General features: G+C 44.4%; 1 protein-coding gene across 1 annotated transcript in view; it reads right to left on the bottom strand.

The window, feature by feature from the left end:
* The window catches only part of NGLY1 (N-glycanase 1), a 64,322-nt gene that overhangs the window by 47,531 nt on the left and 1,496 nt on the right, over positions 1-15,295 (bottom strand). Inside the window, exon 2 of the mRNA XM_083188718.1 lies at positions 1,620-1,734. Coding sequence (XP_083044844.1) covers positions 1,620-1,734 — 115 coding nt within the window. The remainder of the gene's footprint in view (positions 1-1,619; positions 1,735-15,295) is intronic.

The raw sequence follows: 15,295 nt of genomic DNA, 5'->3' as shown, positions 1-15,295 counted from the left end.
TTATGTGGCCAGTGCCAGATATGTTACCACAATGCCACATATGCCCCCCCACAGTGCTAGTTATGCCCCCCGTGATAATTTCCCAGCAGCAGCACTCACCGTTGTTGCTGCTGCTGCCGGACGGGGAGAGGACAGTCTGGCGTCCCCCTGCAGTCCGACTCCTGCATGTCACGGAGGGGAGGAGAGCACAGCACAGCGCACGTCTCCTTCCCCCCTCACTTCCCTGTGACTGGTCCATCCACGAATCAAAGCTCGTGGGCCGGCTGCTGATTGGCTGCCGGCCCAGTCATAATGATGCACACTAAGGGGTAGGAGAGATGCACAATGCGCGCTCCCCTCCCCTCAAGAAGATGGATTTGGGCCGGGGAACAGGGACGGAGGGCAGCAGGAGCCGCACTTAGCAAGGTGGAGAGCCACATGCGGCTCGAGAGCCGCGGGTTGGCCACCCCTGATCTACACCCTAAAAATATACCCTACCACATGACATTCTAGGGTTAATTTTGTTGGAAGCAAATTGACCTACCAGTATATTTTTGGATTGTGGGAGTAAACCGGAGTACCAGGAGGAAACCCACGCAAACATGGGGAGAACATACAAACTCCACACAGTTAAGGCCATGGTTGGGAGTCACCCCAGCATGTGCACATCGTCTATTCAGCAATGCAGAGGGACAGAAAATGGGGGCATGGCATAATGATATGCCATCTGCAAGACCACGGCCATAGCATACGTACAGTAACTTCGGAAAATCGCATCGCATGGGCCATTTTAAGTGGCATGCGATTTTCCTATGTAATTTAATCACTGCTCTTTCAGCCCTGGGGGGTCGCATTGCATCTCCCGCAAAATCGCATGCGATCACATGCGATTTTATAGGGCGTGTGATGCCATTACATTAGCTATACAATAATATGATTGTATGACATACAATGAGGTTTTAGGCACCCCCCACTATCCATGCCACCCCGAAGTGTGGCAAGCGCAGCGAGCCCCGCGAGCGGTAGCACAAATTTTAAAACCTTTGCCTTCGTTACATGATTGCCTGTCCTGCCATTTTAAAAAGCAATGCACCAAATCGGGTTTCCATGATATGACGTTATCACTAAACACCTCTAAAAGTTTGCGACTCATTTCAGCTGCTGTTGTGCCGGTTAGACGCAGAAATCTCATCACACCATGCATCTCAGTGTGCGACCCACCATCTTACAACTGATGTTGGTACAGTATGACTGATATGAGGCACAGTCCACGAGGTGAAGCATTGGTCTATGCCAGTGGTAGCCAACCCTAGCCCTCGAGAGCTACCAACAGTTCACCTTTTCCAGACAACCTAGCTGCTGCACAGCTGCACTCATTAATCACTGACACATTTTTAAAGATACACAGATGGAGCTAATTAGCTGACTTGTGATTCTGTGAGGAGACCTGCAAAACATGCACTGTTGGTAGCTCTCGAGGACTAGGGTTGGCTACCCCAGGTCTATGCTGACAGGAAATTAGAATGAAATAGAGTACATTACATACATGAATGGTCTTGTTACCTAACTGACAGCATTTAACCATCCATGTACATACAAGCTAGTCTTCAGAAAATTGTATATATTTTTAAAAAGCATACCTCTTCAAATCCCATTTCAAATAAACATTCAACAGCCCCAGGAACTGGCAAAAGTCTGGTGGAAAATGCTGTGTTCCCAATCCTTATGGATCTGTATTTCTCTTCGTTTGGACTCCTGTTGGATTGAAAGGGAAATGCTAGTACTTAGTGCTTAATGTCAGGGGTTGGTTGGTATGGTTAAAAAGGACTACTAAGCTGAGAACTGGCCATATTTGATTCAATCTGTTATTTTTTTTTTTTTTATGAATTATGAAAGCCTTGTATTAACCCCTTCCCGCCGCAGCCTGTTTTTGCCTTCCTGACAGAGCCCTTTTTTTCAAATCTGACATGTATCACTTAAGTGGGGATAACTTTTTTTTGCTTTTACTTATCCCAGTGATTTTGAGATTGTTTTCTCGTGACACATTGTACTTCAAGTTAGTGGTAAATTTGGGTCGATACAGTCTGTGTTTTTTTGTGAAAAATACCAAAATGTCGTAAAAAAATGGAAAATTTAGCAATTTTCAAAATGATAAATTTTCTGCTTGTGAGACAAATAATCATACCACTCAAAATAGTTAATAACTAACAAAGTCCATATGTCTACTTTATGTTGCCATCATTATTTCAACCTCCTTTTAATTTTTTTGGACACTAGGAGGCTTAAAATATGAATAGCAAATTCTCAAATTTTCAAGAAAATTTCAAACACTGATTTTTTTAGGGACCAGTTCAGTTCTGATGTGACTTTGAGGGACTTGTATGAGACACCCCCATAAATGATGCCATTTCAAAAACTGCACCCCTCACAGTATTCAAAACAGCATTTTGGAAGTTTGTTAACCCTTTAGGTGTTTCACAGGAATTAAAACAAAGTGTAGGTGAAATTTCAAAATTTCATTTTTTTTGCAGATTTTCAATTTTAATAAATTTTTCTAAGGAACACAGTAGATTTTACTAGAGAAATGTGACTAAAAATTGATTCCCCCAATTCTTTTGTTTTCATAAATATCCTATATGTGGCCCTAGTGTGCACGTTGACCAAACCACAGGCTTCATAATAGAAGGAGCACCTACTTGATTTTGGAGCCTCCTTTTTATGAGATTATTTTTTAGGCACCATGTAGGTTTCTAGGCACCATAAGATGCTAAAAGTTAGGAACCCCCCCACAAGTGACCCCATTTTTGCAAACTACACCCCTCAGGGAATTCATCTAGGGGTATAGTGTACATTTCAAACCCCCAGGGGTTTCACCAATTGTGGTACATCTGGGCTGTGAAAATGAAAAATTACATTTTTTACACAAAAATGCAGTTCTGGCTCAAAATTTTTCATTTTCACAAGGAATGAAGGAGACAAAGCACCCCAAAATCTGTGCCCCAATTTCTCCCGAGTACGGCAATGCCTCACATGTGACCAAAAAATACCATTTGGGTGCATGGCAGGACTCAGAAGGGAAGGAGTGATATTTGGATTTTGCAGCACAGATTCTGGTGGAATGTTGATGGGTGCTATGTCGCATTAGCAAGACCCCCGAAGCACCAATACAGTGGAACCCCCCCACAAGTGACCCCATTTTGCAAACTACACCCCTCAGGGAATTCAACTAGGGGTATAGTGTACATTTCAAAGCCCCAGGGGTTTCACCAATTGTGGTACAACTGGGCAGTGAAAATGAAAAATTACATTTTTTACACAAAAATGCAGTTCTGGCTCAAAATTTTTCATTTTCACAAGGAATGAAGGAGACAAAGCACCCCAAAATCTGTGCCCCAATTTCTCCCGAGTACGGCAATGCCTCATGTGTGACCAAAAAATGGCAGGACTCAGAAGGGAAGGAGTGATATTTGGATTTTGCAGCACAGATTCTGGTGGAATGTTGGTGGGTGCTATGTCGCATTAGCAAGACCCCCCAAAGCACCAATACAGTGGAACCCCCCCACAAGTGACCCCATTTTGCAAACTACACCCCTCAGCGAGTTCATCTAGGGGTATAGTGTACATTTCAAACCCCCAGGGGTTTCACCAATTTTGATACAACTGGGCTGTGCAAATGAAAAATTACATTTTTTTAAACAAAAATGCAGTTCTGGCATAAAATTTTTCATTTTCATAAGGTATGAAGGAGAAAAAGCACCCCAAAATCTGTGCCTCAATTTCTCCCGAGTATGGCAATGCCTCATATGTGACCAAAAAATACCAGTTGGGTGCATGGCAGGACTCAGAAGGGAAGGAGTGATTTTTGGATTTTGCAGCTCAGATTCTGGTGGAATGAATGGTGGGTGCTATGTGGCATTAGCAAGACCCCCAAAGCACGGTGAAATGATGAACCTAATAATCCATAGATGTGTGGTATATTTTAAAACACTCCTTTATACATAGGCCGGGTTTGTCGGGGCAAGTTTCACAGTGGAAAATAGTATCCTTTCTTATTCCCTTTTTATAGCAAACTTTGCACCTTTTTTGTGTCCTGCCCTTTTTTGCAGTGGAGGGGATTTCGTTAGGAAAATGCTGCCCTGGTACAATACGGGGGCCAGTACTAGAAGTACTGGGGCCCTCTGCCTGCTGGTTCCCAAATATTAGGCCCTTTATGACTTCCTCTTGAAAGTGCATAAATGTCCCCCTCTGGCTGGTAGAACGGAATAGCACGTAAGCGTTATACAGTGCCATCTGGATGATATACACGGCCAGCTTCTTGTACCAGATTTTTGTTTTCCGCAGGGCACTGTACGGCTTCAGTACCTGATCTGAAAGATCCACTCCGCCCATGTACTTATTGTAATCTAGGATACAATTAGGTTTTGAGGTGTGGGTACTGGTACCTCGTACAGGGACGGAGGTGGTACTGTCTCCATGAATTGTTGTCAGTATAAGGACATCCCTCTTGTCCTTATATTTGACCAACAACATATTTTCGGTGGATTGTGCCCTGCTTTCACCCCTTCTCAGTACTTGGGCAATGTGCGTTTTTGGGAGGCCTCTTTGGTTCTTGCGCACAGTACCGCAAGCTGCTGTACCTCTTGAACCAAGGGCCTTAAACAGGGGGATGCTAGTGTAAAAGTTATCCACATAGAGGTGATAACCTTTATCCAGGAAGGGGTGCACTAAATCCCAGACAATTTTTCCACTAACACCTACGAGGGAGGGGGGGCATTCTGGCGGTTCAATTCTTGAATCCTTCCCTTCATATACCCTAAACCTGTGGGTGTACCCTGAGGTGCTTTCACACAGTTTATACATTTTTATGCCATACCTTGCCCTCTTACTGGGAAGGTACTGGCGGAATTTAACCCTTCCTTTAAAATGTATAAGGGACTCGTCGATACAAATACATTTTTCAGGGATGTACATCTCTGCAAATTTGGCACTGAAATGATCAATGACCGGCCTGACTTTGAATAGCCGGTCAAAGGTGGGATCATCTCTGGGTGGGCACTGTGAATTATCGGTGTAATGTAAAAATTTAAGGATTGTCTCAAAACGAGTCCGAGCCATGGCCATACGGTGAAGTGGGGTGCTGTACAGAACATCTGTACTCCAATATTGCCTAATTTCTGGCTTTTTTACTATGCCCATATGTAACACCAGACCCCAAAACGTCATCATCTCTACTGCATCTACAGGGGTCCACCTAGCAAATGATGACGTGGGGTTTTGAGCAATAAACTGCTGGGCATATAAATTACTTTGGTCCACCATTAAATTTATAAAATCATCAGAGAAAAATAATTTGAAAAAGTCAATTTCTCTGAGACCTGTTGAATCAAATTGGATTCCTGGGATGGCCAAAAACTTAGGAACCTGGGGCTCAAAATTGTCTGGTGGTGGGGTCCATACGGGATCAATCATTTGGGGGGGGGGGGGTCTCAGCTGCTCTACGGGGGCGTCTTTGAGGGGGTCCCTCATCACTAGAGGAGGAAGATGAGGTTAAGACGAATCCTTCAAATTCCCCGCTTGCATCACTGGCTGTGTCAGAGGCAGAGGCAAGCATGGCATATGCCTCCTCCGCTGAATACATTCTTCTGGATGACTGGGATGACATTTGGGATGACATTTGGGATGCCATTTTTATTTTTGTGTTTCTGTAAGTGTAATGTTTCAACACGTGTATAGTGTAGGGGGGGGGGGTACAAACTTTATTTCAACACGGGGGGTATGTAGTGTGTAGTGTGTATGTAGTGCAGAAAAAAAAATACTTTATACAGGAATTTGATCCCAATAAAAAAAAAAAATTATATCAACCCTGTGCCAAAAATGCTGTTCAGTGATGTACGTCACTGATCAGCGCTCAGCGGCCACAGGACACCCACAAAAGCAACGTGGGTGTAAAAACAAAACCCCACTGCACTCTCCAAAAAAAAAAACCTGCAGATCAGTGATGCAGTACTGATTAGCAGTGAGGGGCAGCAGGCACACAACTGTGGGTGCTACCTGACAGGGTATATATAAAAAAAAAAACCCTGCACCCCCAAAAAGTTGCTGATCAGTTAATTTATACTGATCAGCACAAAAGGGGGGGCAGCAGGGGGGGCAGCAGTCAGTTGCACAGGCAGCACAACCTTTGGTGCAACTGACAGGTATATATATATATAAAAAAAAAAAACTGCACCCCCAAAAAGTTGCTGATCAGCACAGATATACTGATCAGCACAAAAGGGGGGGCAGCAGACACAAAATATAGCACTCTCTATCACTATCTGTCACTATCTGTCACTATCTGTCACTATCTGTCACTATCTGTCACTATCTGTCACTATCTGTCACTATCTGTCACTATCTGTCACTATCTGTCACTCTATGACACTGCAGCAGCAGCACACAGAAAGTCACAAGATCCAGGAAGCATCCAGCTGCTGGCAGCACGCTACCAGCGGTGATCAGGTAAGTATCAGGCAAGGATCAGGTCAGTATATCACGACAGATTGGCACGGTGACCGCTCTGCACGCAATTCCAGACCGGAATGGCATCTGCAGCGCAGTCACCGTTAGTTTAAATCACGCGCCATGGCTGTGATTGGTCCGTCGGTCCGACAGACCAATCACAGCCTTGGGGGGCAGGTGGGGTGAGGTGTGGTCATCACCAGTGACCCCCTCACGCCCCCTCCCACCCGGCGGTGATGGATCCCTGTGTTACAGAGCGTCTGATTCGCCGGTAACACAGGAAAACGCTGCGATTGGTTGTTCACATTGAACAGCCAATCGCAGCGATCGCCGACGGGGGGGAGGCATTGCCGCCCCCCCGGGCATGCTGGGACATGTCTGCTGTCAAGGACAGCAGACATCGTCCCTCTGTCACCGCGTCCCTAGACGCGGTGACAGTTTAAAGTCATGACGTATATATACGTCATGTGTCGGGAAGTACATCCCGGCCATGACGTATATATACGTCAAATGTCGGGAAGGGGTTAAAGAAGACCGAAACTATTGTATTTCTGTGATAACTGTGCGTGTTGCTAACATTATCATACATTGCAGGTTGGGGCTAATTCAGTAAGGCCCGCAGATTCCCAAAATACACAGATCGTCACCATAGTCTAAGAAGCAACAGGGGTGTTGGTGCAGTCTGAGCAACGCAGGGGAGTCCGGACCTTTGTTTGGGAGGACCTGAAACATGTCCGGCCTGCTCCTTGCTGCGCAATATAGCAATTCACCTTCAAAATTTTGCGGGACCACGACAGCAAGTGGCCAGGCAGGTGGGTAGGTGCCCCACACAGCCTGCCCCCAGGAGCTGCAGTTCTGCTAAATTATTGAATTATGCCCATTGAGTGAAAAGGGTTTGCTCCTAAATCAGATCTAGAAACTGTTGTATGTCTGCAGCACTCATAATTGAACCGTCTCTATTGCCTATTGATCAGATGTAATAAAAAAAATTGCAATCACTCTTGCGAAAACAAGAATTTGATGCATCTGTAGACAGCTTAAAAAATAGTAACAAAAGGAAAGCGGAGGGCGTAACCACGGCTGCACGTGTGTGGCGCGTGTGACGTCACGCGAGCAGGAGCTCCGGCATGGCACTGAGTTAACCACGCTACTCTCCTAGCCCACGCTGTATGTCCTAGGCTCGCAGTCTGATGACCCCCCCTGAGCAGGCTACCTGGACCGGGACCGTGAATTCTCCCCGGTGGTAACCGGACGGCGTGCTGAGCCGCGGGTGGAACCTTGCCGCCCGCGAGTGTGTTTGCTGGGGGCGCAGTGTCAAGGCGCACCATCGAGTTCCGTCGGCTGCCAGCAGGGGATCCCAGAGGAACGTCACGCAATGGCAGTGAGAGTGCCGGAGCCCGGGACGGCTGACAGAGCCTGGGAAGTGGGAGAGCCGGCTCTTAAGCCCTATAATCCACCTCGTATCCACAGGATCACCGGCAGACAGTAGTCCTTGCAAGCGCAAGTGGGCACAAGTCATAAGGTACTCTGACTGCATTTCTCTGTGCAACTGAGACCCTGCTAGCACAGCCTGTGAGAGAGGCCGGCACAGGGCTGAGGAGTCCCGGGTGTGAGTCGGGACTGTTTGCTGAACAAATGGGCCGGAGTGCTGCTTGGTAGACACGGACTAGTTCCAAATAGCATTATAAAACCTTGCTGAACTCCCTGCTGCTGGGGGGGGGGGAGGTGCAGTTAAGCTGTACTATTGTGCCACATGAGAGTGGTATACCTCTGTGACTTTATGAATCCTGGCAGGACTGATTTGTGACTGTTTTGTCTAGCCTGAGTCTTTGACTGTTTTTTTTTTTTTGGGCCCTAATATCTGAGCGGACCTAGGTCTAACGGGGCAAGTACGAATATTCAATCCTAGTCTAGTCTAGCTCATTGTGAAGCAACATGCCCAAAGCCGGGACCTCAGCCACCACAAGGCTGGAAAAGTATGCCCGAGCAAATCCCTCCCAACCCACCACCCCGCAAACTACCCCCTCTAAAACCATTGCCCTGCCACTTGCCCCGGAGGTCACTCTGCAGCAAGTTTTGGATGCTGTGTCTAAGTGCGAAACTCGACTCCTGGAACAGATTAACAAGGTCCAATCAGATATAATGTTGATCAGGGATGATGCTCAGAAAACCCGAGACAGGGTAACGGAGTTGGAGAAACGTACCTCAGATATAGAGGACATTATGGCTCCCCTGCAGGCCCAGGTTAAGGCTATGTCTGGGCAAATATCAGACCTACGATTTAAGGTCACAGATTTGGAGGGTCGGTCTCGGCGAAATAATGTTCGGATCGTGGGTCTGGAAGAGCGTATAGAGGGGCGAGAACCAGAAAAATTTGTAGAATCGTGGCTGCTGCAAGAATTTGGGAAGGAGTCATTTTCACACCAGTTTACTATTGAGAGGGCACATCGTATTCCCACTCGCTCAGTAATTCCAGGAGGACAATCACGCACATTGATCGTCAAATTTCTCCACTTCAGGGACCGGGACTAAGTCCTGAGACTAACTCGTGAGAAAGCCGAGTTCGGCTACAAAGGGTCGAGGGTTTCCATCTATCCTGACTTCCCGTAAGAGGTCCAAAGGGACAGGGCAAAATTCCGCCTCGTGAAAGCCCGGCTGAGAGAGTTGGAATTAAAATATTCAATGCAATACCCTTCTAAACTCCGTGTTGTAGCAAAGGGAGAGACTTTATTTTTCCTAACAGCAGCTGAAGCTGCTAACTGGCTGGACAAATACTATCCGGGCAATTCTAGCATGCAGTAGGAAGTGGGTTTTGGGTTGAAGGTGATCCCGGGCTCGGGATGTCTCTTTTTTTTCCTTTTATTTCATTAGTCCTTCTCCTTTCTCCTTCCTTCCTTCTTTCTTTTTTGTCCTTATTTCCCCCTACTTAGGAAGAGCATGGGTCTACTCAGTAGACAGTGGCTAGGTTGAGGAATGTGGTTAATATAAAAAAAAAAAAAAAATGAAACACAGTAGTCTTAAAGACATAGGTAAATTTTGTGCCGGGGCTCCGCCGTGCATGATGTGGTTATTGGGTAATTGTCCCTCAAGTGAAAGAATAAGTTGGTAATGGAAGGTTTGGGTATAGGTATGCCTTATGGGATAGGTTATACAGGGTGGGGGGAGGTGGGGGAGGGGGGATATATGTTAAATGTTGTTTGTTTTTCCTTTTTGTATAATGGTGGAATTGTTGTTTTTTTCTGTTGCAATTTTTACTCCCCTCTCATAGTATTCCAAAGTATTCTGTCCTTCCAGTTGTTAACTGAAGCTTATGGTTAAAATTGTGACATGGAATGTCCGTGGCCTTAATGATAAGGTAAAATGGGCTCTTGTTCTCAAGTATTGTAAAACTCTGGAGGCTGATGTGATTTGTCTACAGGAGATGCATTTGGCTAGGGAAAAGTGCTGTTCTTTGAAACGACCCTGGATTGCGCAAATGTTCCATGCTCCGTTCACGTCAGCCTCCCGAGGAGTATCAATCTTGATAAAAAGATCTGTGGTATATGAACATATTTTTTGCTCAGATTGACCCAAGGGGTCGCTATGTGTTTCTTGATGGTATTTTTGGCACTACTAGGATATCGTTATTATCGATTTATATCCCTCCCCCGTTTGCCTTTGATATTCTTAGAACTGCTTTAGAGTTTATAGTGGTAAGATCTGATAATCCCTTCATCTGTGTGGGGGATTTTAATATGGTAATGAACTATGACCTCGATGTTTGGTGTCCCAGAAGGAGTACCCCTTCCGGTGAAAGTTCTCTTGCCAGATTCACGCTTGAGTTGGGATGGTATGAGGTCTGGCGAGAGAAATTTCCCAATCAGCGACAATATTCTTGCTACTCCCCTTCCTATAATAATTTTTCACGAATTGATATGATTTTTGTATCAAGGGCCTTGGCGAATAAAATATCGCATATTGAATACAACTCAAGGGGAATTTCGGACCACTCTCCGTTGGTAATGGTTTTTGACACAGATAAAAGTCGGGGTTTTAGTTATTGGAAACTTCAACCAATCTAGTTGACCCAATTGGAAAACATCAGTGATCTAAAAACTGACCTCGAGGTTTTTTTTGGGTTCAACATAGATTCGGCTAAAGCGGGTAGTGTTTGGGATTCATCTAAAGCGTACTTACGTGGTACCTTGATTAAAAAAATAGCGTATGCCAGAAAACAACTCCAGAGCAAGGCCATAACATTAGAGAACACAATGTCAGATCTAGAACAAACTTATACATTAAATCAATTGGATCTTGTTAAACAAGAGTGGCTAATGGCACAACGGGCCTGGGTCACACACTTACAGGAAATGGCCAAGTTTCGGTTATTAAAAGATTCACATAAAACGTACCTAATGGCGGACAGGGCTGGCAAACTGATGGCCTATATGGCAAAAACTGACGAACCCCCCAGGATAATCTCCAAAATGTGTTCTCTTGAAGGAGAAACGTTTAGTGAAACCTCAAAAATAACTGAGGTGTTTGTCAATCACTACAGGGAAATATATCTCTCTAAATGAACTCCTAAGTATAATAATAGCTTGGCCTATTTGAGGGCCATTGATTTGCCTGCTCTGTCAGACCAAGATAGGGTACCTTTAGAACTACCGATCACGCTGGGTGAGGTGGAATGTGCAATAAGAAATGTAGCTTCCGGAAAGGCCCCAGGTATTGACGGCCTACCAGTAGAAATATATAAGCTCTTCAGTGACACTTTGTCCTGCAGGTTACTATATTTCTTCCAGGAAATGGAAACAGAAGGCCAATTATCACAATCTATGACCGAGGCAGTTATCACAGTGATTCTCAAGAAGGGCAAAGACCCCTTAAGGGCAGACTCCTATAGACCCATCTCGCTGCTCACGGTCGATGCTAAGGTGTATGCAACAATTTTGGCCAATAGAATCGGAGAGGTGATAGATAAATTAGTCCACATTGACCAAACAGGTTTTAGGAAAGGGAAATCAACTTCCATAAATGTTCGACGAGTCTTCTCCTACTTGCAGGCGAGAAAAATGACGGGATCAGAGACTGCCCTGGCCTCGTTTGATACAAATAAGGCCTTTGACTCCCTGGAGTGGCCATACTTAAGGACCATTCTGGAGGTATTTGGCTTCGGGTCATGTTTTATTAAAAGGATCCTTATGATTTATTATAACCCTACTGCACGAATTACTATTAATGAATTCGTATCGGACCCATTTTCTATATACCGTGGGACGAGGCAGGGTTGCCCGCTTTCCCCCTCGTTGTTCTCTCTGGCCATAGAGCCAGTTGCTTGCAAACTGAGAAACATACTGGGTCGGGGAGACCCGGGCGGGGGAGCGGGCAGCCTTGTCTCGCTCTATGCGGACGATTTACTGGTGGGGATGGCAAGCTACAGGCAGGATCTCCCCTTGGTGATGCAAGTTCTCCAGGAATTCGGCCTGTATTCAGGACTAACAATAAACAGCAGTAAATCCCACTTGCTAGTGGATAAATCGTATAACGGGACACGGGTGGAACCTGATATAGTAATCGACATACCGAGGGTAGAAAGATTTGACTATCTGGGGGTAGTAATCTCTAAAGATGCAAGAGACTACGTCAAATACAATATAGACCCAGTAATTGTTTTAATTAGATCTAAATGCAAGAACTGGCTCAAATTACCTTTGACAGTAATAGGAAGGGTAAATCTCATCAAAATGATGATCCTACCAAAACTACTTTATCTAATGCAACACTCCCCTGTATACATCCCTGATGCGATATTCAAGAAAATAAATGGGATAATAACCTCCTTTATATGGAGAAATAAAAGACCGAGAGTTAAATTATCCACACTTATGAGACCACGAGACCTCGGAGGACTCTCCCTCCTCAATTTTAAATTGTATTATCTCTCAACGCAATTGGTTCATCTTCGAGATTGGGTTGCAGATCCGTGTAATTCAGTAGAATTATTAAAGTTAATAAATAAGACCATTCCGGGCCATTCCCCAATACAAGCTATCCTGACAAATAAATGTCGTAAGAAATATCCCCGATTCTTACCCAAGCAATAAAAATTTGGAATTGGATCTCTAGGACAATAGGTCATAAAGATACTGACCCTGAAACAAGTCTTTCTTCCCTGGACTCTTTTAAGAATATCAGAAGGCATCAGGGAATGGCAGCTTGGTCGCAGTTTGGTATAAGTAATGTAGGCCATGTGGTCATGCAAAATGGGGTTAAAACATTTGCCCAACTGCAAGTTGAATTTCAAATCCCAAATAGCATGTTCTTTCGCTTTCTGCAGCTCAGAAGTGCAATGGAAGAACATCTGCACGTATCCTCTAGTACTATAAAAGATCATCCAGTTAAAACATTTCTACGGAATTTGGGACCGTCTAAAGGTGTATCCAAATGCTACAAGTATATTTCATCTATATTGCTGACCCCCGGCCTACATGATCTTATGACAAAATGGTCCAAGGAAATTCCTGACCTCACATCAGATGACTGGGATAGGGCTTTGGCCATACCCAACTTAGCTACCACTTCCCTTAGGACTCAGCAGATCCAATTTAATATTTTGCACCGTACCTACATAACTCCGATTAAAATTAAAAAGTTTGCAAGGGATAAAAGCGACTCCTGTCCAAAATGTAGAGCTGCAGGTGGTGACTTTTGGCATTTAATATGGCACTGCACAACTCTGCAAAAATTTTGGAAGGAAGTTGCGGAAGTGCTGATAAATATAGGTATCCCTCGAAGGGAAATATGCCCTAAGGCGTTAATATTGGGGGTATGGTCTAGGTCTGGGGTGGCATCGGATTTAAGGCAGTTGGCCATTAACCTCGGAGCACTTGCCAAGACCTGTATCGCCAGACTGTGGATGGCAGAAAAAGCACCGGATATTAATGACTGGGTCAAGTTGGTTAATTATACGTTTGAACATGAGAGAGCTGCGTATCTATCTAGAAATAATATTGGCAGATTTCACGTAGTATGGGATAAATGGTATTTTTCTTTATACTCTAAAAGAGTTTTGGATACTAATTGATACATTAAATGGAGATATCCTCACTCTGTTCACAAAAAAAAAAAAAATCACTGTTAATAAGACACTAAGTACAGATTAATCTCACGAATGCGCGTAAGCTCCTAATCTTTAACACTATGATAATAAATAATAGATTAACTCAGGTTAAATTAATAATATGTATAATAGCACTAGTTGATAGAACTTTTCGTAACACCAGTAAAAATAAAGTAAAACCAATATTAAAGGATAGACTTAAAATAAAAATAACCAGTGTGACTCAGCTGCCCAGTTACTAGGGATCCGGGAAGGCGATACAGGGCGGGAGATGACTGGAGGGACATTCGTCTTATCTGTAAAGCTGGGTACACATATGTACAATTTCCTTTTTCTTGCGACCGTTCGATCGACCGAATACACGTTCGGCCGTCCAAAACATACGACCGTTCTGCGCGTACACATATGTACAATTTTACTTGCGACGTCCGATGTACTCCCGTCCAAACAATCGCAAGAAGAAGTATATGAGAGACCCTGTAACCCTTTGCCTGCTGTTTTAACTAATGTGTGTATAATGCCTCACTGCCCAACACTTTAGAGGCATCACTTTAAGACATTAATCAATGTTGAAGTTTTAATAGTGTGTTATGGTGCCCTGAAAAGAGCTTCCAGCACACTCTATTAAAACTTCAACATTGATTAATGTCTAAGTGATGCCTCTAAAGTGTTGGGCAGTGAGGCATTATACACACATTAGTTAAAACAGCAGGCAAAGGGTTACAGGGTCTCTCATAATGCAGCATACCACCGTGCTTTGTCAAACTGTCAAGCATATCGATCGAACATGCGTACACACTTCACTTTTGTTCCGATATGGAGCCGTCCTGTCGGATGAAATATTAAGCAGCAAAGAACCTTCGACCGACCGACCGTGGACGGCCAAGAGCGTTTTTGGCCGTTTATCGGTCGCACAGCAGCAATTGGGACAGCGTACACACCTATACAATCGAACGGCCGTTTGCCCCCAGATTGGAAGAACGGCCCGACGATTGTATATATGTGTACCCAGCTTAACAGTGAGACTCAAGGGGTTGGAAGATCAAAGGGTTTAGGGGGGTATATGGTCTCGGTAGGGAAAGGTAGCAATTCACCAAATGTTGTTTGTATGTTATGTAATTTTTGTATCTTTATCGTATTTATGTATGTGAAAAAGTATCGTAAAGTATTTTTATATTATGTACTTTTTGAAAATCAAATAAAGAAACAATTTAAAAAAAAAAATAGTAACAAAAAAGCTGTAACCCCCATTTCCAATTAAAAAAAAAAAAAAGTAATCACTCGATAAAGCAAATTTCAAATCAGACACGGGGGTGATGGGAGCAGTGTGCTGAGCAATCTAGTTAAGCACAGATCGCTCAGCACACAGCGCTGCACCAGCACTGTTTGCCGAGCAACCTGTCACGGCCAATTGATGCACTGCCGATGACTAGATTTATACTGCATGTAATATAAATCTAGTCAGACGACTGCGAAGTGCAGGACCGCGCATCGATAACGTCTAGGTGGACAGTCACTGGGTCAACAGTGACTAGGCCATTGCCTAAGAATGGTTGACATACCTTAGGTCAACAATGACAGAAGGTCGACACTCAAAAGGTCAACAAAAGTTTTTCATGTTTCTTTTTTTTAGACCGACTTAGCTCATACTTTACTATCCAAGTCAGCAAAGAGTGAGAATATAATAGTGTGCTGAGCGCAGTGAGGCACCGT

The sequence above is a fragment of the Crinia signifera genome, chromosome 5 (assembly GCF_055691185.1).
Source record: "Crinia signifera chromosome 5, ASM5569118v1, whole genome shotgun sequence".
NCBI classification, from domain to species: Eukaryota; Metazoa; Chordata; class Amphibia; order Anura; family Myobatrachidae; genus Crinia; species Crinia signifera.
The sequence above is the reverse complement of the archived record's forward strand: the minus strand, read 5'-3'. Positions and strand labels throughout refer to the sequence as shown.